Source organism: Lolium perenne, chromosome 3, assembly GCF_019359855.2.
Source record: "Lolium perenne isolate Kyuss_39 chromosome 3, Kyuss_2.0, whole genome shotgun sequence".
In the NCBI taxonomy this organism is placed as follows: domain Eukaryota; kingdom Viridiplantae; phylum Streptophyta; class Magnoliopsida; order Poales; family Poaceae; genus Lolium; species Lolium perenne.
In genome coordinates, this window is record NC_067246.2 from 337190061 (window position 1) to 337212178 (window position 22118).

Sequence of the window (22118 nt, forward strand, 5' to 3'; positions counted from 1 at the left end):
TGAGACCGTCAATGCTATGCAAGATCAAATGACGGATATTCAGCGCAATATTCAAGCTTTGACACTAGCTGTTGAGAATTTGACCTAACAACAACAACACCGTGAGGATGAAGATGCTGAGTTTCAAGATGACGCACCTGGTGTTGCTCGTGGTGTTGGCCGTGGTAACCGTGGTTTTGTTGAACTTGGACGCCATGGTCGTGGGTTTGAGGAAGAAGATGGATTGGGTAAGCCAAAGTTCTCGATACCCAAATTTGAAGGAGGTGCTTATGTTGAAGAATACCTCACTTGGGAGCTGAAGATTGAGAAGTTATGACGCCTACATAATTATACTGAAGATAGGAAGATCAAGCTTGCTTCTTCCGAATTTGATGGCTATGCATTGCGTTGGTGGGATGGACTTGTTCGTGCTCGAGAAGAATATGGTGAGCTGCCTATTATCACATGGCGTGCTATGAAGGCGGCAATGCAAGCTCGTTTCGTGCCCACTAATTATTTGCGATCTATATATGATAAGTTGACCCTATTGAGACAAGATGTGAAGACTGTTGATACTTATTTCATGAAGATGGAGATATTTATGCAGCGTGGCCGTGGCCGTGAGTCACTTGAGATGACAATGCAGTGTTTTCTACATGGTTTGAAGTATGATATCAAAGGCATTATTCGTCATCACAGTTACACCACTATGAATGAGTTGTTGCATCATGCAAGAGAAGCTGAATCACAGTTGGCTGAAGAGGCATAAATTAAAGGTCGTGCTACGGGAGCTGGGCGCTACACGCCTAGGACGCCCCCATCTACGGCGCCGACGCCATCTTCGCGCTCCGCACCTTATGCTACTCCGTCTAGCAAGCCGGTCTCCAATGTGTCGAACACAAAGAAGCTCGAACCTGCTACAAGTACGAATGGTTCTAGCATGTCTAGTGCGCGCAACCGTGATATGAATTGTCATACATGTGGTGGCAAAGGTCACTTCAAGAGAGATTTCATATATGTGCTGCAGCCAGTTCTTGACGCCCCTAAAAGCAGTCAAGGGTACTATTCTATTCTAACAGCCAATCCTTCACAAAGATCATATATGTGCTGCAGCCAGTTCTTCACAAGGACCATGTGCATCAGCGTCTTCACACAGACAATAAATACAGAGACTTATCCAACACAAACTCCATTAGTTTATCACCATGGAGATGCTCGAAGAGCGTGCCATTCGGAGCATACTCGAAGACCATGCATCCTCCTCGTGAATGCACGGCTGCTCTTCCTGCCAGTAGCCGAGCAGGATCACCAAGTTCTTGTGGTTTACCCTGGACAGGCTTGTTATCTGAAAACACATTGGTCATTTCTTGCCACACATACTACGTATACTAGATAATTTCCCACGCGTTGCTGCGGGAATGTTTTGATAAAAAAATGCACCCATCGGGAAAAATTAAGACAAATAAGGAGCAAATGAAAGAGTATTGGTCCAGAAAAATCTATGCTCCGTCAGAGTATGAAACGGGAATATTAGTGATCTTCTCAATGTTGTTAATTTATTTTATCAATAGTTATAGGTTGGTATCTCATGATAGCAAACCAGAGAACATATTCAAAAATAGATACCAATGTAACTGATGTTAAGCTTTTGTGTCCAATTAAACATAACAACTTGATTACAAAAAAGAGAAACATAAGTAAGCATGAATGTTTATTGCTACCGGTATGATGGACAATTAGCTAACACCATGCACTAAATAAAAATGTGCCATAATATTGATCAAAAAATGACATCATCTGGACTCTTCAACCAGTAATCAACGCTGACCTGTTGAGCATCATTTTAGTAATGGAAAAAAACAATCCTAATAATGCAAATAATGTAAGGTAACAATTTTTACACAAATAAATGTATGACATGCATATATATATTTCTATATAGTTTCATTTTCAAGGATGCAAATACATTTCAGACGTCACGCCATATATTTAGATCACCAAGAAAATTTAGAAAGTCGTCCAAATGAAAGTAGTACCAGGCAAGAGAAAGGTACACCTACTGTAATTTTTATGATCAAGGCGTTCAACCTCTACCCCCTGGACAGAAGCATGCTGAAACTGATATGTCAGTTCTAAACTAACTGATACCAATATACCACTCGTGATGGCATGGTTGAAGAGAAGTGGCATGATGGGTCTGACAATATATAGGAAAAACAATTCAGATTACATGTTTGAGGCGGCTGAAACTATTTTGAGATGACCTTGGCCATTCTTTAGATATTTGAACTCCGGTTCATTCCTCTTCAGATTACGACATGCATATATTATCTCAGCACCAGCTTAGTACCCAAAGTATGACACAAATATATTTCCTTATTTCCTCTTGGGTTTGACAATCTTGTTGATGTGTCAGCAGAAAATTGAATAAATTCAGAAACCTGTAGCATCCTTCTTTTACAGGCTGAGACATCAAGTATTATCTTATATGTGGCCTGAAAAAGAAGAGCGTTGTATGCCACTTCAGAGAACGTGTTGAACTTCCCTTGGGAAATATTACTGTCCAGAGATTTACCGATGCAAAATAAAGAACTGATAGAAATTAGATGCAATAACGAATTGCTGAAAAATGTGTGACAAAATAGATAGAAACAAATCACAAAATGTTATGGCTTAACTGGTTTGAGATAACCTGAATCTGAGCAAGGAATATGGAGAATTCCATTTGCAACCTTGAAGTGAAAAGCCTGAATGAAGATAGTACTCCTAACGTAACCTCAGTTTGCAAGTTCGTAACAGCAATACCACATAAATACATCAGTATAACCTGTGTAGACATAAAACATCAATGTCAATAAGATGCAAAGCAAAATAAATCTAGCCAAAATTCCAAATGGCACTAAAACTTGCCAACAAATTCGGGGCCGTGAGTAGCATGAGCAGGTGAACCTATCTGATCTGGGCGGAAAGCATCGTGTACGATCTGCTCAAAGTGGTAGAAGCTCACATGTGTACGGGAGACATGGATGAGTGTTGGCCACCAAAATTCACCTATGTACGGGGTATACTGTACGGATGAGTCTTGGCTCCCTTGGTGTCACCATTCTTCTCCTCAGCGCATCAGGACTCCATAGCGGCCGCTGACCTTGTAGCAGTGATAGCGGATCATGATGATTTCAGCTATGTACGGGGTGTCGTTGTGGATTGGGAGAGGAGAGGAATCGATGCGGACAATCGAGGCACATAATAGAATTTATAGGGAGGGGAGGGCGATCCTGCGCAAACCTCTCATATACCTGCATCAATTTCCAGTTCGGATGTTTCTCGCGGGGGGAGAGGAAGAGGTGTCGTGGACTGATTGAGAGGAGGTGGTAGTCGGTGGAGAGGAGAAACAATTTTGGGTTGGCTGCTGCTGTTACTTATGAGCCATCGTAATGGGCAGTATGATTGTAGGGCTAGTCGGTATTAATCTCATGAACCAATGACTGGACGGAAAATTCTCAAAGAAAAGGAACAAAAGAAAAGTAAAAGTGCATAGAGAAATTGTTTAGTGGTGGGCCTGATGAGGTGGCATGGCTGCATGTCAAGAGAAATAGTATAGTGGGGATGAACTTCTTATTTATATAGGATTTTTAGAGTTGATCTCAATTTGTCAGTTTCATTCTAGCTTTGCATCCACCTTTTTCCTGAACCGTGTTTCGTAGTGCTTGGACCACTCCTTGGGGGAGCTCTTGGTCCGCGATCTCGACGACGCCGCTGGACAGGGAGCCGATGACAGGCTCCGACCTCTTGAGCGACGGCGCGCCTGCAGCCAGCTCCCAGTCCCTCCCAAGAAACAGTAGGAAAACCATGTGAAAACTTGGCACGGTTTTCAGTGAGGAGTCGAACCTGTGGCGAACGCCTTCTGCAGCTGCCCACAATATTACTAAATATATTTGGGAATTCGGTAAACGGAATTGATAAGAAAACTAAGGCTACAATTAAACATTCATTTTCAGGTATGTATTCATTTTCAGGTATGTGTGCTTATCTATTTGGTTGTTTAGAAATAATATTATTTTTAACAAGATTAGAAGCATAATTTTTTTTGCAGGTTATCCTTTTGGCTAGATACTGGATTTACCTGTGGTCGTTCCTTCTGTCATCGGATTAGCGGGAGGCTATGAGTACTGGATGCCTGACGGTTGCTTAGGACATCTACATCAAGACTGGTATGCGGCTTACTAGTAGATATGTTTCATATGCCATGTTTTATTTTGTCTCATTCCGATGGTTAATATATGTATCGACCCTCTGTGATTGTTCATTTGTAAATTGATAGCTATTTGAACCTTGTAAGAAATCTGGATGTGTGCGTCGATTGATGCAGAGTGCAGGTTACTTATCCCCCATTTCAAAAATAATCATCATAAGTTCAACTTCCAATTCTAAGACCATATTTATGTAATTCTGATGTCATGTTCCCTGTTTGTATAGTGAAAATATATATCTGAAATCGAAATGAGCACTCTCAAGTTTTTCCATACATCGCTAACCAACAACATACTTTGACATCCTTTGTGGCAAAGCAGATACGTGGGTTTCTCTGAAAGTGATACCTATCGCAGTGAAGTTGACGATTTCTCTGATACATGGACGTCATCAGACATTACATGGTTTGATCTCTTGGGTTCTTGAAGATAAAGTAGTAGTGACAGTTGTCATTCACCTGTCAGCATAACGTGCTGATAAACTAGTCGTGACCTGGATAAAACTTTGAGCTCACACTTTTATGCAGATGTTGAAACAACCAATGACAACTTGCAAAAGTGACCCAATCAGTAACAAAAAGCAACATATAGTATTGCATGATAAAACCAAGCAAAATTTCCTTTCTATTTCTAAGTGAAATGAAAAGCATAGGGAAACTACCATCGACAAGGTACCTAGGTGAGCACGAAGGAGAGTATATATAAATATAAGAGCGGTGTTTAGTCTTAAAGAAAGAACGTTTCTATCTCAAAAAAAAAAAAACCATTTCAAACACTATATATAATGGAACCCCCTCTCCTTCCTAAGATTGTCCGTATGGTAGCACGTCCACGTAGCAAGGTCGGTACGTGAAGGAACCGTTGACAGAACGGCCCTGTTGAATGGGACATCTCTCGAGCTGGTTTTCGTTGCCGAGATATTGCATCCTTGACGTGTCGAGATGGTACACTACCACGGCAGAGCGAATCATGAGGATGAGTGCGTTCTTGTGAGGATGGAATCCCACGATCTTGCAGTCATCACGCCACGATGGCGGGTCTAGGAGTTCGGCGCCTTGGTCTATGTCGATGAAGTTGTCCTTGTCCTCGTCCCATGAATCTGCATCACCACCTTCATCCTCATCCTCGTAGTAGGAGTTCCAAGAATATCCACAACCATCTTCCTCCTCCTCCTCATCATCATCATTGTCATCAACATCACTATGATCAGAATAGTCATCATCCTTGGTCAACTTGGTTGGTCCTCCCCTGCTGCCAACAATACGCCATGGTCTCCATCTCACCATCTCCTGCACCGTGAGAGCCTTAATCATATGGCAATGTGGACTGAGGGTAACGTCATATGCCAATGTCCACCATAGCTTACCATATGTGGATTGGGTTAGTATCCATACACGGAGCTGCAACTTGTCTATTATTGCCGCGTAGTGTATCCCTCTCTCATAGCTTGCTAGTACGGATTTCCGGGGCAGCGAGATAAAGCATGATGGACTGCCTGGTTCTCCGGGTAGCTGCACCATGTCATAAGTCCCACACGAGGGGCTTAGAACCATCAGGGTGTCATTGTGGCAGTGCATGTAGATCGACCCACGCCAGTAGTTTGATGACCACACCGTTGGATCGTATGTGTCATATTTGGCGGGGGTCGCCACGGCATCGTAGAGGTGCCTAGGGGCACATCGCCCAGGCACGAATTCTCGGTTCTCCCACCGCCCGGTGCTCGATGAGTACACAAACGACCGCACCACCTGTGGTTTCTTGAGCTGCTGCTGTGAAATCTCGCCCTGGTTTGGTCTTGCTGCTAGTTTCTCAAGGAGGAAGACGTCGAAGTGCAGCGACACGGCCGGGTCGAAGGCGAGTGCCTCGGCGACCACGCGCGGCCGCGGCGTTAGGTTTGGGAGGCGAGAGCACCGTCCCGTCGCCGGGTTGAGCACACACGTACCATCCCGATGGAGGAGGAGGAGGCCGTTGCATGACTGGTCCACCTTCTCCTCGTCTGGAAAGAAGAGGCGACGGGAGCCAGGCGGGGCGAAGAAGCAGGTGTTGGACGTGAACCCGAGCTTGTTGAAGAAGATGCCTCCGAGAGGACGCCTTGGAAAGTAGGGTGGGAGCGGGAGCGGGAGCAGCGGGGGGTTGAGGTTATGGGCATTGATGAGGGCGCGCCATGTGCGGCACACGCAGCACGACCTGGCGAGGGCGCGTCTAGGGAGGCGGCCGAAGATGTCGACCAGGACGTCGTAGGGGAAGCAGCTGCCGTCGCCGGTGTTCATCGTGATGTATCGACGACGGATGCGCCTAGATCGATCGATTTGAGTTTGCCTTTTCTACAGGGACAACTTAGCCGCCACGGCATGAATCGTCCATCCAATTTTACGCCTTCGTTCGTCAAGTATTGTAGGCCTATGCGTGCACGCCAGGCAGAAGCAAGAGTCCGGCCCGTATTTGATCGAGCCCAAAGGCGGACCCAGAATTATTTTCCGACTCGTTGCATACATCAACTTCCACCACGCCCACTGTCATGGACAGAACCTCACCATGCTCCTAACCGAGCTCGTCAAAACGGCCCTGCGCCTGCCCTTAATCTATCGCACGCCAGTACAAGCTCTAGTTACAGTTTTTGAAGACGAACACAATCTGGACAGACCTCTTCTCCTTACCAGTACAAGCTCTAGTACCATAGCTTATGTTAAGATCGAATGTCACATGAAGCATTAGTGCAATAAAATGTTTGACAGCTGGGAAAACAATCAGAAAGTGGGCAGCAGGCCGCCTGAGCCTTGGTGTCCAAAGAATGGGCCATAGACAGGGGAAACTCTCATTTTTTGGATGAAACTTCACAGATACACAAGATACAACACAATGTATGTTTAGAATTGGACCCGGCTAGGTGGCATCCGGTGCTGGTTTTTCAATCCCAGCATCCGGGTGCTGGTTTGTTTGACCTAGCACTCAATCAATGTACGTACCAACCACCGCAAACACGTCAGTAAAAGTGGCTGACAGCCTTGCATGGCCGACCAAACCCAGCGCGCCAAAAATACAACCACCACGGAAGCCCTCTCTCTCTCGCCCTCCTCCCCTATCCCCAAGATACTTGTGCAGAGACAAACTAATCTAGCTCTCTAATCTAGCTCTTCTCCCTCCTCCGTATCTCCAAGAATCGCCATGGAGCACCTGCAGCAGTTAAACTCAGATGTTTGAGGTTCATGCAACAAAGATAACAAACCTGGATCCACATAGATACATTGGGGAAAGACCCATGTTTCATGTAACAAAAAGCACAAAAACTTAGTACAAAATTTATAGGAAACCTCCAAGTTCAGGCAAACACAATTTTCAGTTGCACACAATGCACTGATTTCATTGAGTATATTGGAGTTGCTCCCGCTAGCAAGTGAGTTGCTCCTCAGGTCTACATTATGTAAAAAAGTAACTTAGGAAAAGAAGATTTTCCATTGATCGGCATTATGTATAAACAACTTAGCACATGCATGGAGTAACAAAGTAATGTATGCAGAAACAAAAACTCTCCACTGATAGTTAGTAAAAGAACACCCTCCACTGATGGATGTTATGTGTAAACAACTTAGCACATGTATGAATCAACAGAACATATTATGTGAAAGCGACTTAAAAACTAACTTAAACAACTACTAGTATTCAACTTGGATAAATTTACACAAAAATCAACTTGTCTAATTCCAGTATCCAACTTAAGCATATTAGTAAAAGCAAGTTAACTAAACCATTGGTGCCACGTATGCATGCTGATAAAGCAAAAATCACAATAACTACAAGTGGGTATATACCTCATTGGAAAAAGCTCCATGGTAAGTTTGAAGATACAAACTCTTCAGTGCTCGTCATCCCAACAAAAAGACCGTCTCTTATGGTGGCACCAACACCTTCTTTTAGCTATTTTGTGCAAAAAAAAACATGTTAGCCAATACTCCCTCGGTAACACCTAGGAATGATGGTAGATGTTGTTGTAGGGCTTACAAAGAAGCTAATTACGGCGGAAAACAAGCACGGAGGACCGATTGGCATCCTCTTTAGTCATTTGTTGTATAGCTAAAAGAACAACAGTTAGACCATGGGATAGAACCTACTGAAACACCCCAGGCACAAATCTGGACTATTTTGCTTGCAAAAACCAAACCTAGAACTTAGAGCAACTTAGATCTCCAATAAGAACTAGTAAAGGCAGTACTAAAACCAATAAAACAACACTAGTAAAAAACAAATAGGATACACACATGAAAATCGCTTATAAAAATCTACGACAGCTTAGCTCTTTAGCTTTGACCAACCTGGGACAAGGACTGGATTTTACATACAATTGGGATATTAGGAACAAAAATAATAACATACATGGGTACTAACAAATCATATAAGTTAAGCAACTTGTTTTATTGTAGATTATATCGATGCAAGTAACACAACAACAAAATAAGAAAGGATCAGCAACTTAGATCATGCAAAATTCCAGGTTAATACCCAGAAATTTAGTTGTACCTACCCCATAGATTCCCATAGGGAAAAAAACAAAACTGAAACTTCAGGCAACTTAGCTGAAGTGTAGTTACAAGTTAGTGGCATACCTGCATCAAGTGAGCAGGATCAAGCTGCATACATATTACATAGTTGCATACTACCCCATAAAAAAAGAGTAAGAAACATATCCCAGGTTTGTGATTACAAATTTGACACTGCCAGGTTTCCAACATGTTAAAACTAAGATTCCCATAGTGTGCCGCCCCTTCACTAGCCCAATAATTACCACCGTACCCCCTCTCCCTCTCTCCTTCTAGCACAAATATCAACAAATCTAGTACTTGTTCTTCCTCCAAATCTCCATGGATCCAAGCACATGACTGAAACATGCAACTTCCCCAGATCAGCAAGAACAAAGTTTTTACCAAAAAAAGAACACAAAACAATGACCAATTATCCTAGATGATGAGACTGAAAGAATAAACCTAAAGCTAAAATGTTGACTAGCCAACTTAGGCAGATTAAATAAGTAAACTTAGCCATGTTGAGAAGCCAACTTGATTAAATTCAAAAACCAACTATCCTAGAAGATGAGACACAAAGATAGTTGGTTTGATTCGGTAACCTAACATAACTAGAAGATGAAATCAAACTTAGTCGCGTTCAGAAGCCAACTTAACCTCACATTTGCAATGAAAAAGGGAGAGATTTCAATTCATTGTGAGAAAACTACTATGTTCACGTTAGTATGCAACTTAACCAGATTTAGTAACCAACCTTAATTGTGTTCAGAGGCCAACTTAATTATAAGTAACCAACTAACCTAGAAGACGAGACACGAAAACAAAACATAGTTTAAAATGTTGAGAAAAAGTTAAAAATTTAGATTCAGTAACCAAACTTAGCCATGTTTCATAAGACAACTTAGTAAGATACAGTAACCAACTAACCTATAAGATGAAAACACATAAAAGGTTGAGGAGCCAAACTTAGTTAGGTTCAGTGACCAGCTTTAAAACTATGTGTTTAGAAGCCAACTTAGTTACATTCGACAAATCAAGTAGACTAGAAGATGAACACATAAATAAACCAAAAAAGTATAGGTTGAGAAGCCAACTTAGTTAGATTCAGTAAACAACTTAACTATATTCATGACCCAACTTATTTTGATTCGGTAGCCAACTAAGCTAGAAGATGAAACACAAAGTAAAATTTAGCAGGTGATGTGCACCACTCTACTCATTTCGCTCCACAAGAAAATGCAACATCAGATGAAATTGAGCACCGATCAAACAGATTGTGGGCATCATGATCTGTTGTGGAGTTTTTTTTTTGCAGGAAGGAGAGTTATGCACGTTAAGCTAATACGATGGAGTGTTATGCCGCACCATATATCAAAGTATAATATAGGGTTAAAACATAATGTAAGCTATGAAAGTGTGCAATGACGACTGAAATATAATATCTAAAGAACCTTTGATGCTAAGTTTGAAGCTTACGAATCTGTCGCTGGAGTCGTACAATTCCGTGACAGTGGTAGCTTCTGCTAGCTCTGCTCCAAACCAATCACATATATGGAGTATTTACAAGGGTATTGCTGAAGCTAAAACTCTGTTCCGTGAATGCTCTGTCTCAAATGTTAGGAGAAAGCTCAACTCTGTAGCTCACTCACTTGCCAAACAAACTAGTAGTTCAGGTGTGTGTAACCGCTGGTTTGAACTAGTGCCATATGTTATCGTTGATCTAGAGAAGAAAGATGATGTAAACCTTGGTTATGAGTAATATATGAGCTTTCCCTCTCGAAAAAAGAACCTATACTCACATGTTTAATATTACGACAAACTAATGACAGTATTTTTTTTTAAGTAGCAACCAAAATAGATAAGAAACCTGCACAGCACAGCGGAGAAACCAAAAAAGTTATGTAACCTGCATAAGACTACCACGAAGCACGGAGCCAGACAAAAGCTGCTCAATTTCATATCTCGATTTCAAATGACTTGAGACAAAACTAAACCTAGAGGGATCAGACATCATCCACCCATTCGCTTGGTCTAGAGAGAATGCATGTTGAGGAGCTCCCTGAAGAAACGGAAGATCTCCTTTTTTGCAAACACTGATTATGAACGAAAAATAGCGCACTAACTGAATTGTTGCATTGCGTTGGCCTACTCAGACAACTGAAGAAACGGGAGATCTCCCTTTTCTAGTGTCCCAACTTGGATGGATTCAACACATCCTATCATGAATTGTAATTGCGTTGTATGGAGTACCCTTGTCTGGAAATCCCACATGTATAGAAAAACAGGGACGGATCCATCGGGAGCCCAATCATGAAGCCACTCGCGCCAAATTACATCCAGAACTGCAAGATTTTTTTCGCTCCCCAATCACCCCTACCAATACCAACCCCCCAGCCACGAGGCGGGACTCCCCAATAGCCATGAATCGAGATCCAACAAGTTAGTAGTTGGCTCACCTGCTCCGAAACGTGTCGGTATCTGCCCTCCCGCGCCTCCCCGGTCGTCGATGCAGAGATTGCTGCACGACCGATTGACTCATCGACATAGAGCTCGCCGCACAACCGGTCATCTCGCTCCTCGACGCAGAGTTCGCCGCCCGGTTCGCCCACGAGCACGCCTCCCTCCAGCCTGCGATCGCGCTCCACCGACGAGCTCAGCGCTTGCTCCGTCGCACCCCTCCTCCCGCGACGTAATCGCCCGATGCCGACGAAACCCTAGCGTTGCCGTGGGACAGAGAAATGGGGAAAGGTTCTGGGGAGAGAGAAGGGGCGCTGCGCCGCGTAGACGCGTACCCAGGTGGGGTTTGGTCGGGGGCCAGATGGTTTCAGTCGGAACACAGCGCGTGATCATCTCATCAAAAACGTATCGGACGGTCCGTGACGGAGTGCTCGTTTGGACAAATAACATCCAAGCACTTTTTAGCAATTGGGTTAGAATTTTAGTTTGCATTTTTTGGAAACTTGGAAGTGTGCCAGCAAAAAATGGGGTGCGGGCGCAACTAGTTGCGGAATATCCCCTCTCGACATCAGCAGAACAGGAAGGAGGTCGAAGCAGTAGAAGCTGCAGAAGAACCATTTTATTTAGAGTCTAAAACAAAAGAGAGTTTCAGAGCTACACAACTAAATGACTAGTTTATGCTTCATTGCTTGTGACTGAATTTTGAGATAGCGCTGATTTCTTTTTAACAATTGACCCCTGAGCCACTAGTCATCTACCAAGTGAAATGATTGATGTTGTAGACAGACGAAAGATTTTCAGAAAGGACGAGAAATGATACACAAAATAAATTGCTGACTTAATGGCACAATGCAAACATAAAATTTCCATCAGTTGGCTGAGGAAGGAGTCAACTTACCAGGATGCGAAGAACCGATCCCAAACCCCCAAGAACCACACCTAACGAGAAACCCAGGGCCGCCAGGTGGAACCAGGCCCCACCCTCCGGGGCCCCATCTTGCAGGACCTCCCCACCCTCCGGGGCACCACCTTGCAGGACCTCCCGAACCTGGTCCTCCTGGCCATGCAGATCCATCCCGCAAAGCTAAACAAAATATTAAACTGCTGCTGAATAGTAACCTACAACTTCACAACTCAACCCCAAAGAACAAACTGATACTTATGCTGCGGTTCCAGGTTTAGAAGAATTTATACAGGTACGGTGAGAACTGGTGGCCGAGATGTACGTGTTGTTCAATATCTCACCCACTGGTCTATCTTCCAATCACTGTTCTCTCCTTACTGGTGCATTATAAGGACATTCTAAGCTCTCCAAATTAGTCCAATTCTAAGATACTTTGTTTCACAGTATGATCCAATCAACACACTCTTAACAAAATACAGTCAATCCAAAAGTAAGCACCATTTCGCATTGCTAAGTAATACAACGGAAGAACGAGTGCAGACACATACAAAACATAGCATCAAATACAATAAATGGAGAACTAGGTTGATATGATATCATAATCAAAATAGCAAAGTCAATTGTTCCATTCAATAAAAATAAAGACACAAGACAAGCTTAGTTAGGACATATTTCAACTCTGCACCATGATGTCTTGGTAATTCGAACACTAATACATAACAGTAGTACCTTCAGCCATACACTGAATTCATGCAACCAGATAACAATGAGAGCTTCTTGACCATAACTCTATATGAATCAACAAAGAAGCCAGCGACCTTGTTCTTGATGTTGCAGACCATGAGGATACTGACAGTTAAGCTGCTAAGAAGAAGCATGCCACTCAACAATCCTCACATGAAAGGTGAATCATTCACCACATAACCCTCCAGTGTTGGAAAGAAGGAATGCGGAACAAGACTTTGTTTGAGCCGAAGTTGGTCGGCACAGCGTAATGCACGCTGGAAACTGGCAACAACCTTGCTATCCATGTCAATCTGAATTAGCCAGTCGCTGAATTCGACCAGCACGAGCACATCACCATCCAAAGACGGGGCAACACTCCATCTACCGTCGAACCTTCCAATTCCAAACATCACGGTGACCTCTGCAGTAGCCAGCAACTCAACCCGGTATTTAAAGGCCCATGCCTCGCTCTCATAGTCCTGGGTCATCCAGATATCAATGGTTGTCGCTGCATCGTTAAAGCTGGACATGCCGAGCATTCGGTCCATCTCAAACAGGTGAGCTTTGCCAGGAACAGCTGGAGCACGCATCCGTCGGAACGACTCGGTTGCGGTGCTGAATACTTTGATCATGTTGCTTGCCGTGCCATGCTGCTCTACGTGCCAATGCAGGCTACCACGGAACAGGACAGAAGAGAGTTCCTGTATCATGTCCTCCGCATCATTAGGGCACCGCCTCGGCGGCTGGTCGGAGCCCAATGTGAAGACGTAGTATCCATCTTGGTCGGCAGGTGCATGACTCGACTTTCCGAGCAGCAGCCGGTACTCGCCCGTAGGGCTGTGAGGGTACATCCCCAAGAACGCGAAGCCATCGAGCTGAGGCAGGCGAGCATGCTGGCGAGTTGCTGGGTTGCAGATGGAGTAGTCCATGTTCCTATAGAGGCCGCAGAGGATGAGGAGCCCGTCGCAGGAGGCCCTGACACCGAAGTAAGATTTGCCGAGTCGCGCGACGGGCTTGAGCTGGTCGACGGCGGCGACGCCTGCCCGGTGGTCGAAGGGGATGACGTCTAGGGAAATGCTGCAGGCGCCGAGAAAATCGTAGCCACATAGGAGAGGGAGGGAGGGCTGTAGCATATACACTGTAGCACGTATACTGTAGCATAGTCCTATTCATGTTCATCTGTCCATCGAGTTTGGATCCAATGGCCAAAAACTAGGTGCATGTCACAGTTACTGTTCATCGGTGACATGCCATGGGCATGTGTCCTGCCCGGATTGAGATCCGGTGACATGCCATAGTACTTAATCTGGTGACATGCCATAGTACTTAATCTGGTCCGCTCGTTTTTGATCCAACGACCCGTAGTGCATGGCACCGCACTGTTCATCGGTGACATGCCATGGGCATGTCACCGGATCCGTGTCCATCACTGGTGTGGATGGCGTGATGTATTTGATGACGTGGAGATCTATGGACCCCATCCGTCAGTCGTCATGGCAACACGTTGTCTGGTCCAACCGAGCGTTTTTGCGCAAAGTCCCCTCGGTCTCGCGGCAGTCAATGTCCCCTTCTTCCCCTGCCCCTCCCCCCTTGAAAGTCAACAATGGGCATATAGAAGAGGCCGAGCAGGCCAGGCCGCTGGAGTGCTCCAAGGATGGAAACGGCACTGGATTTTGGTCGGAGTATGGGTAGGGGTCGAGCTGGACGTGGTGGACAAGAGAATTTGGAGGCATCCTAGGCCCGAAAGCGGTTCATATCGGCGGTCCGGCTCGGAAGGAGCGCATGTGTTGGCTGTGTCGATTGATTGATGGCTACATGGTCACTAGGGTGCGGCGCCGGTGGAGGTCAGGCGCTCCAGACGGCGGACAACACATCGCGGTAGGTGGTGCCACTCGGTTGCTACGCGGCACCACAGAAGGCAGGGCACGCAGGCAACGGGCACATCAAGGAAGAGCCACAACCTTGCATCGGCGGGGGCCATGGCGCGGTCGCCGCGGGAGTTCCCCTTGAGATCAGCGCTAGGTCATGGGCTTCATCACGCCTTGGGTCATCGACAACTACACGTTCGGGGTCGTTTACAAGGTCATGGTGCCCGGATACGACGCCATGGTCGTCGTGAAGCGCTGCAACAATGTGTACCCCGACGGCCCTTATGTGAGGAGGTGGGCGACACGCCGGATAAGCAGGGTGGTCGCACACGAGGAGGTGGGCCACACTGGAGGAGCAGGGCAGGCCCACATGAGGAGGTGGGCGACGTACCGGAGGAGAAGGGCGGTCACATGCGGGTAAGATCGGGGGCAGCATGCCGGTGGTGGAGGAAAAGGAAGGCAGAGGGGCTACAAGAATGCATCGGTGGTCGGGAATGGGTATAGATGGAACAAATGTGATGAGGATTGAGGGGATGGGAACGAGGAAGAAGGAGAAAAAGGAGGCGTTTTATTGGGTGGTTTTTGCAAACATTATTGGAATTTTCTCGTGATTAGTTAAGCCCTACACGATTCGATTTGCAACATGATTTGTGTGCTAGTTACTAGTTGCAACATGAGTTGCAACGAAGATTCGATGACATCATCTAACTATGAATGAAATTAATACTCAGTTAACTAAAAAATAGTCACACCTAATATTATTGCATAGGTGGAACCATCTAGAACTAACAAGGGGTCCATTACTACCACTTCAACAAATACTGGGTTCTAGCAGCATCAATGATCGTCGATGAGCACACAACATGTATTCGCTTACCGTAATTTGGTATTCTTTGAGTACGGTGATCTAGTTGAACCTCGCGGTATAGTTCGAGTATCCACCGTGTATTTTACTCTTTCTTTTTCTTTGTTTTTCAGAAGTACTACTCTTTTTATTTCAAAATAAGTATCCAAAAAATCAATTCGGTTACTAGGTGCATATGCTCCCTGCACTCAAAAAGCATATTTTTAATTACCAAAAATTTCAACAAAAAATTTCCTAGGTACATCATCTCGACAATCTATGTGTGTTCGTACATTTTCGCGAAGAAACGATATTTTTTGTGTTCGATGTAAAAAAATAAAACATGTCTCACAAAAGGCTTATTTTTAGAACCAAAAATTGTCTTTTTTGCATGGCCCCGACGATAAATCGATTTATCATGAAAAAACTTCGTGCGATGCAGCATGCGAAGATGTAGACGTGGATTTTTCATTTGATCTTTTTTACATTTCTAAATGTATTAAAGATGCATTTTAAAATAAAAGGGGTATAGGCACCGAATATCCAAAACATTACTCTCTCATAAGTAATGGCTCCTATGCCTTCTATGCCCACAACGAGTGATGGCTTCTTACCATCTCCGATTCATACCACTCATGCACACACATCCCAAGTTGCAAATGAAGATGAAACAAAAGATCGAGATGAAAAAGATGATGGTGTAGGTGATGAAGATTGAATGTTGATTTCTCATTTGTTTCTATGAACTTTGTTTGTCATGAACTTGTTTGTGTTAAACTATGCTTTGGTTTTGAACTATGCTGTAGATTTCAAATATGTTATGTTGAACAAGTCATCATGTTAGTTGAATGTGTTTTAAATTGTTCATCATTCGATATTGTTCCATGTTGATCAAGCATCGAATTTGTCTCGCGTTACATTTTAGCCCGTCTGGTGAAGCGCTGCTATCTGTACGCGAAAATATACAATGCCTGGTAAACCAGTCGCATGCTCCACACGGTAAAAAGCAAATCAGGCCTGCTATAATAATTAATTTAGCGCGCGACATTTTTAGCCGTGTGATAGCTCGACTTCCCAATCTGAGTGAGACATAATCGGGGCGATATTTTTGGATGTGGCCCAACTTTGTACAAAATCTGCATCTTAGGCCACGCATTTCGGATGCTCAAAAGTGGTCGTGAGCGTTCATTTGCGTTGCCCCGCGGACATATTTTGTCCGCCCGTCTATTTGCGTCTGGGTGTGCTCCTAGCGGGGCGACCCATTTTTTGTTTTGCAAACATATTTAAAAAACATAGAAACTATACAAGTAGAAACCTAGACTACTTGCTGCCCGACGGCCCGGCCCCGTTGTTGCATCCCTCCCTCGTCTGCTTCTCCATCGCCTGCCGTGCGGCCGCTAGGGCTCGGTGCGCCGCCACATCCTCTAGCAGGCACTGCCGCAGCGTCATGTTCGCGACGTCGTCCTTGAGCATCTCGAAGGACTCGACTAACGCCATCTGCTCAGCCGCCTTCTCCTCTAGGGTAGGCGCATCAGGGTCGTCGGAGGACCATGAGATGTCGGAGTCATCCTTCTCTATGGCTGCGGCAGCCGCCACCCTGCGACGTTCCATCTTGGCATCGAACGCCGCGTGGCCCGCCCGCTCCTCCTCTGCTTCTTTCTCCGCGTCAACCAGGAACTTGGCGTCCCTGACCGGGTCAATGAGGTCGCCTGTGTTGTCATCATCGTCGAACTCCTCGTCGGAGCTCGAGGCCTAGGGAGGTGGAGTCGGAGGTGGAGGTGGAGTCGCGGAAGTCCGGCCGCGGCCTACGCTGCTCATGGTGGCTACGGTGGAGGTTGAGCGGCAGCGTCGCTACGGTGGAGGTTGGAGGACATGAGATGCGCGCGCCCCTGTTTATAAATAGGCCAGAGGTAGGCGACGGCCGCGATACGTGTGACATCGCCATTACTTCGTGCGCAGAGGTAGACGACGGCCGCGCACCACGCGAGGCATCGCCATTACCGTTGCGCAGACTGCCGAAGCGACGCCTCGGCGCCAGTACTGGTGCCGCTGATAAGATGCATCGAGTCTGGGTCACTGTCAGGCGGGCCCGACGAAACGTCCGCTAGACGTTTTGTGTGTCCGCGCAGCGTCCGCAGAGACGCATCCTAAGCGCATATTTAGGCTAGGTTTGCCTCGCCACGAACGGCCTGGTCACTTTGCATCCCCTCGCTGGAGGTGGTACCAGACGCATTTCTCGACCCGGTGGACGCAAACGGTCGCTCAGCGTCCGTTTACATCGCGCTGCTGAAGATACCCTTAGCCCAATAGCACAAGAAGGACCCTGCTGATGACAGGGTGATCCAGGCCCAAGGCATAGAGAACATGCAACTTGAGAGGAGAGGGTCCAATATCTGGAAAACAAAAAGAAGATATGCTCGCTGCATGCATGACCGCATCGTCTGAATAGTTAGCCCTGACGTAGATCACGCGCGGTGGGTTTCTGAAAGCGGAGCAGATTTATCCTAGAAGTCCGGCCAAGGACACGATGATTTCGAAATTTAAACTTCATTACGCCCATTAATTAACCAGGGTAACTGCCAAAATTAAGCAACCGCAGCCTTTAACTTGTACCCAGCGGACGCGATCGAACGGCCTCAAACTTCTCTCCTCCAGACCACTACCAGACCAGAAACCGTCGTCTCCTCCACCGACCATGCCGCCGCCGGCAACGGCACGAGCACTGCCCGAAGAGCTCGTCGAGGAGATCTTCTTCCGCGTCCCGCCGACCGAGCCGGCGTCTCTCGTGCGCGCCTCCCTCGCCAGCAAGCCCTGGCTCAGCCTGCTGACCGGCCGCCGTTTCAACGGCCGCTACTGCGAGTTCCATGGATCTCCCCCCATGCTGGGATTGCTCTGCCACTGGCGCAGGTACACTGCACCAACGGCGGAAGACAACCTCCCGCCCTTCATCTCCACCACGAGCTTCGCCGCACGCATTCCCGACGACGAGGACTGGGTAGCCTCGGCCTCTGTGATGGACTGCCGCCATGGCCGTGTTCTGCTTTCCGAAACGGGTACGCTACCCCTGCAATTCATCGTTTGGGACCCCATGACGGGCTCCTGTAGTTGGCTGTGCGCCCCTGAAGATTATTACAATAGCGAGAAGGCGGCGGTGGTATGTGCCGTGAGCGGCTGCAACCACCGCGCGTGTCATGAGGGTCCTTTCCGGATCATCTTAGTTGGCGTGAGAAATGAGGGCGATGGTTATGGTTGTGTTGCATACGCGCACATGTCCCTGCCTAAGCTGGGTCAGTGGAGCAACACATGCCATGGTCTTGATCTTGAGGGTGAGAGTGCATACATTCTCGACAAGCCCTCTGTCTTGGCTGAAGGTGCACTGTATTTCATTCTTGTGTATCATGATGATGATGATGGTGATGGCGATGATGATGATGATGGTGATGATTATGGTGGTCGTGATGATGATGATGATGACGATGGCGATGATGATGATGGTGATGATGATGGTGACGATGAGGACGACGGCGATGATGGCGACGACGATGATGACAAAGACGATGATGACGACGCTGATGGTGGTGGTGATGATGATGATGATGATGATGATGATGACAACAATGGCAACAGAGTAGCTATTCTCAAGTATGACTTGGGATCTAATTACCTATCAGTGATTGATGCACCACCCAAGGAGACTCACCAGGCCGATGATGTCATCCTCATGTTGATGGAAGATGGTGGTTTGGGGTTTGCACAATTGGACAGGTTAACCCTCATAATATGGTCAAGGCAGATGGGGCCTGATGGATTTTCAACATGGACTCAGCGTACAGTTGTCAATCTCAAGGAACTTCTTCCCATTCAAAATATAAAGGAAACACTTCGGCTGACCGGATCCGTGGAGGGTGGTGATATCATTTTCGTGACCACGGACCTTGGCATCTACCAGATTAATATAAAGTCACTGCAATGGAAGAAGGTCTGGAAGAGAGAAGAATGGCGTGCTCTGTTTCCCTACATGAGTTTCTACAATCCACAAGGTATATCTATATACATTTCTTTCGTGATTTGGGAACAAGTCTTACATTTATCAGTGGGAAAAACCAAAGTACTGAATGCCTAATTATATTGAAGTAATATGTGATGTTTTATATGTTCTCCATCAAACTTTTATTTCCATGTTGCATGAGTGTTAGGATTAGTTATACTTAGAAAAATTTACCTACTTGGAAATTTAAGATAATGTCATTACATCTGTTTCTTGGAATCTCTATGTTCGCAGAAAGGGTGGGCCCCCGTTATGTGGTACACTGAAACACACAAGGTTGAATAGCTTACGGGAAGGATGCCAGTCTCATCAAAACGAATCTTGGAGGTGACCCCGATCTTATGATGAATTGTATCACTAGCTATTCTGTAGTTAGTTTGGTAAAAAGGTGTTTGTTCCCTTGTAATGTTGTTGGCTTTATCAATAAGCTTCAGAACTCCATGTGTTCTTGTCACGCGTAAGTAGGTGAATGTGTTATCTTGAAATGAAACACAGACTCCTTGGACCTGAAGTGAAACATGTGCTCTGTTATTTAACTTGTTTGAGAGTGCACCGCAGATGCTACCTTAATTAGTCTTAAAAACACCACTTGCTCTCCTATATTTTATTCAGTATCTATATCCATCTCCCGAAAGAGGTATCATTGATGATTAGATGACGATGGCATGTCTAGATCTGGTGGTTTTTTACCCAAGGTATGATAATATGATAGGATGATAATTTCTGACTGGTAGCTTTCTTATATGTATTTATTAATCTTCTGAATTTAAATAATGATACATGTCACTGACGTGAAGCCATATTCTGAGCTGTTCCGGCTACACGTGCAAGTGCACACGTATGTACCTAGCAATCAAGCAGGTTGGTCGTTTCTTGCTGGTAGCACACGCACACATGGTGGAAAATTGCAAGTTGATTGCTAGAGCGTTGCACCTCTCGTTGCTTCTTTATTTTGTAATTAAACTGTCAGTTTAATCTGGTACATGTCTATACTAATTGATGCTAACCTAAACCCCTAAAATTGAGTGATTAGTATATATGCTGTTCAATTCTCGAGTTCTGAAGTTGAGTGATTTTTTGCTAATATACATTTAACTAGGAACATACTGTTGCTAATTCTCGAGTTCTGATCGTTGTTCTCTCTACCCTTCCATCCATATGTGTTCATTTGTATTGCTTGCAATTGAGGTATAGGTTTCATGTCTGCTGAATGGAGTGTGGATAATACTTGGATCTTGACCGAATTGAGTCCATTGCAGTTTCATGTTGGTATCTAAGGTCGCGGAGACGTGATCTGGTTAAAGAAGATACAACTGCATGACCGGCTAGTACGTCATTTTCTATAACTGCCTTCACTGCAAAATTTTGTAACAACATCCTCAGTAAAAATCAGTAGAGAAAAAATTTAGATGGCAGAAACCAAGCTCGGGCTCATACAAACTGAATACAAATGCATATTTTTATGAGAATGCTCCGGGCTAAGTTGGGAACTTGGGATGGTGCTGCTAAATGAACGTGGATGTTTGGCAGTCTATGGATGACCCTTAAATAATGTACTAAGTGTTGCCGACGCGGAAGCACCGAAGCACTAGGTATGGTAAAAGAAGTAGATCAATTAGGAATCTTTAAGGTGATCGTGGATTCAGATTCTATGGAGATAATACAAGCTTGCAAATCAGAGACTGGATTATGGATCGCTCACTCTCTGCCATTTTTTATTTTCAATCTCTTTTGTTGCAGTACTCACGGACTCACGTTTTTCACCCAGATCATAAGCTTCCTGATCCATCGGCGAACTCCATTGGGCGATTCATGCCTGGAGATTGCTGGATCGAGTGGGATTCGATCGTGCGCACCCATGTTTTTCTCTGGCCGTTTGGTTTCAGAGGGAGCGTTGCAAAGTGTAACATCCCAAGTTTCCACAATAATAAAATCAAGAGAGGGGTTTCAATTACTCAAATTTTGCAACAAACAAAAACTTTTTAAATGCATATAGTGTCACATATAGTTTCATGCATTTGAGTGATTTTCTTTTGTGCAATTGCCATGATGAGTGTTAGTATGATGACCAATTGCTACTAAACACCAAACTAAGATCACCTAACCATAATTTGAGAAGAATAGAAGAAAAGGAGAAAAACACATTTCCCACTCTCATACACATAGGCCAATTATGCAAATCTTCACCAAAGGCCACCATGGCTTGATCTTTGGTTTCCAAAATACTTATATAACTCAAACAAACCCAAATGCATCAAAGAAACCAGAATCAAATCGAATTTTAACACACAACCATCTCACATATGATGATGGTCAATTGTGTGCTTTTTAACATGATCCCCTCTTTACCCCTCTGGTTTAATTCTTTCCTAATATAAACTTGGTCAACCATTGACACCTCATCCAAGACCATGTCAAAGTCAACAACTTTCATGTTGACCACCCTGGCTAAAGTTGACCAGGTTGACCAGTAGAGAATGGACAAGTGGTGACTTTGAATCAATATGAAGATGATCCCAAATTTG

General features: G+C 45.1%; 2 protein-coding genes and 1 long non-coding RNA gene across 6 annotated transcripts; 1 reads left to right on the top strand and 2 right to left on the bottom strand.

Annotated features, from left to right (window-relative positions):
• Nucleotides 1–7030: 7030 nt before the first annotated feature.
• On the bottom strand, nucleotides 7031–11196 carry LOC127345938 (uncharacterized). Of its 4 annotated transcripts, XR_007879135.1 has the most exons (4): nucleotides 8229–11196; nucleotides 8039–8144; nucleotides 7541–7641; nucleotides 7031–7403 (listed from the first exon to the last, which is right to left on the bottom strand). It is a non-coding gene; the product is annotated as an uncharacterized lncRNA (long non-coding RNA). The 4 variants fall into 4 exon arrangements; XR_007879134.1 differs by lacking the exon at nucleotides 7541–7641; XR_007879133.1 differs by having other exon boundaries at nucleotides 8039–11196.
• A 1500-nt stretch (nucleotides 11197–12696) lies between these two features.
• Nucleotides 12697–13966, bottom strand: LOC127340479 (uncharacterized). The gene has a single exon (XM_051366221.2). The coding sequence runs from the start codon at nucleotides 13964–13966 to the stop codon at nucleotides 13001–13003; it is 966 nt and encodes a 321-aa protein (XP_051222181.1). The 3' UTR covers nucleotides 12697–13000.
• Nucleotides 13967–18200: 4234 nt separating this feature from the next.
• LOC127338940 (uncharacterized) lies at nucleotides 18201–20156 on the top strand. Its single transcript, XM_051364877.2, has 2 exons — nucleotides 18201–19585; nucleotides 19828–20156. The coding sequence occupies exons 1-2, from the start codon at nucleotides 18241–18243 to the stop codon at nucleotides 19857–19859; spliced, it is 1377 nt and encodes a 458-aa protein (XP_051220837.1). The 5' UTR covers nucleotides 18201–18240; the 3' UTR covers nucleotides 19860–20156.
• Nucleotides 20157–22118: the final 1962 nt, after the last annotated feature.

What these genes read in the sequence shown, in the direction of transcription:
- LOC127340479 (XM_051366221.2), bottom strand. Translation starts at nt 13,966, where the DNA reads ATGCTACAGCCCTCCCTCCCTCTCCTATGTGGCTACGATTTTCTCGGC.
- LOC127338940 (XM_051364877.2), top strand. Translation starts at nt 18,241, where the DNA reads ATGCCGCCGCCGGCAACGGCACGAGCACTGCCCGAAGAGCTCGTCGAG. An exon ending in GAGTTTCTACAATCCACAAG is followed by an intron (nt 19,586 to 19,827) that starts GTATATCTATAT and finishes CTATGTTCGCAG; the next exon opens with AAAGGGTGGGCCCCCGTTAT.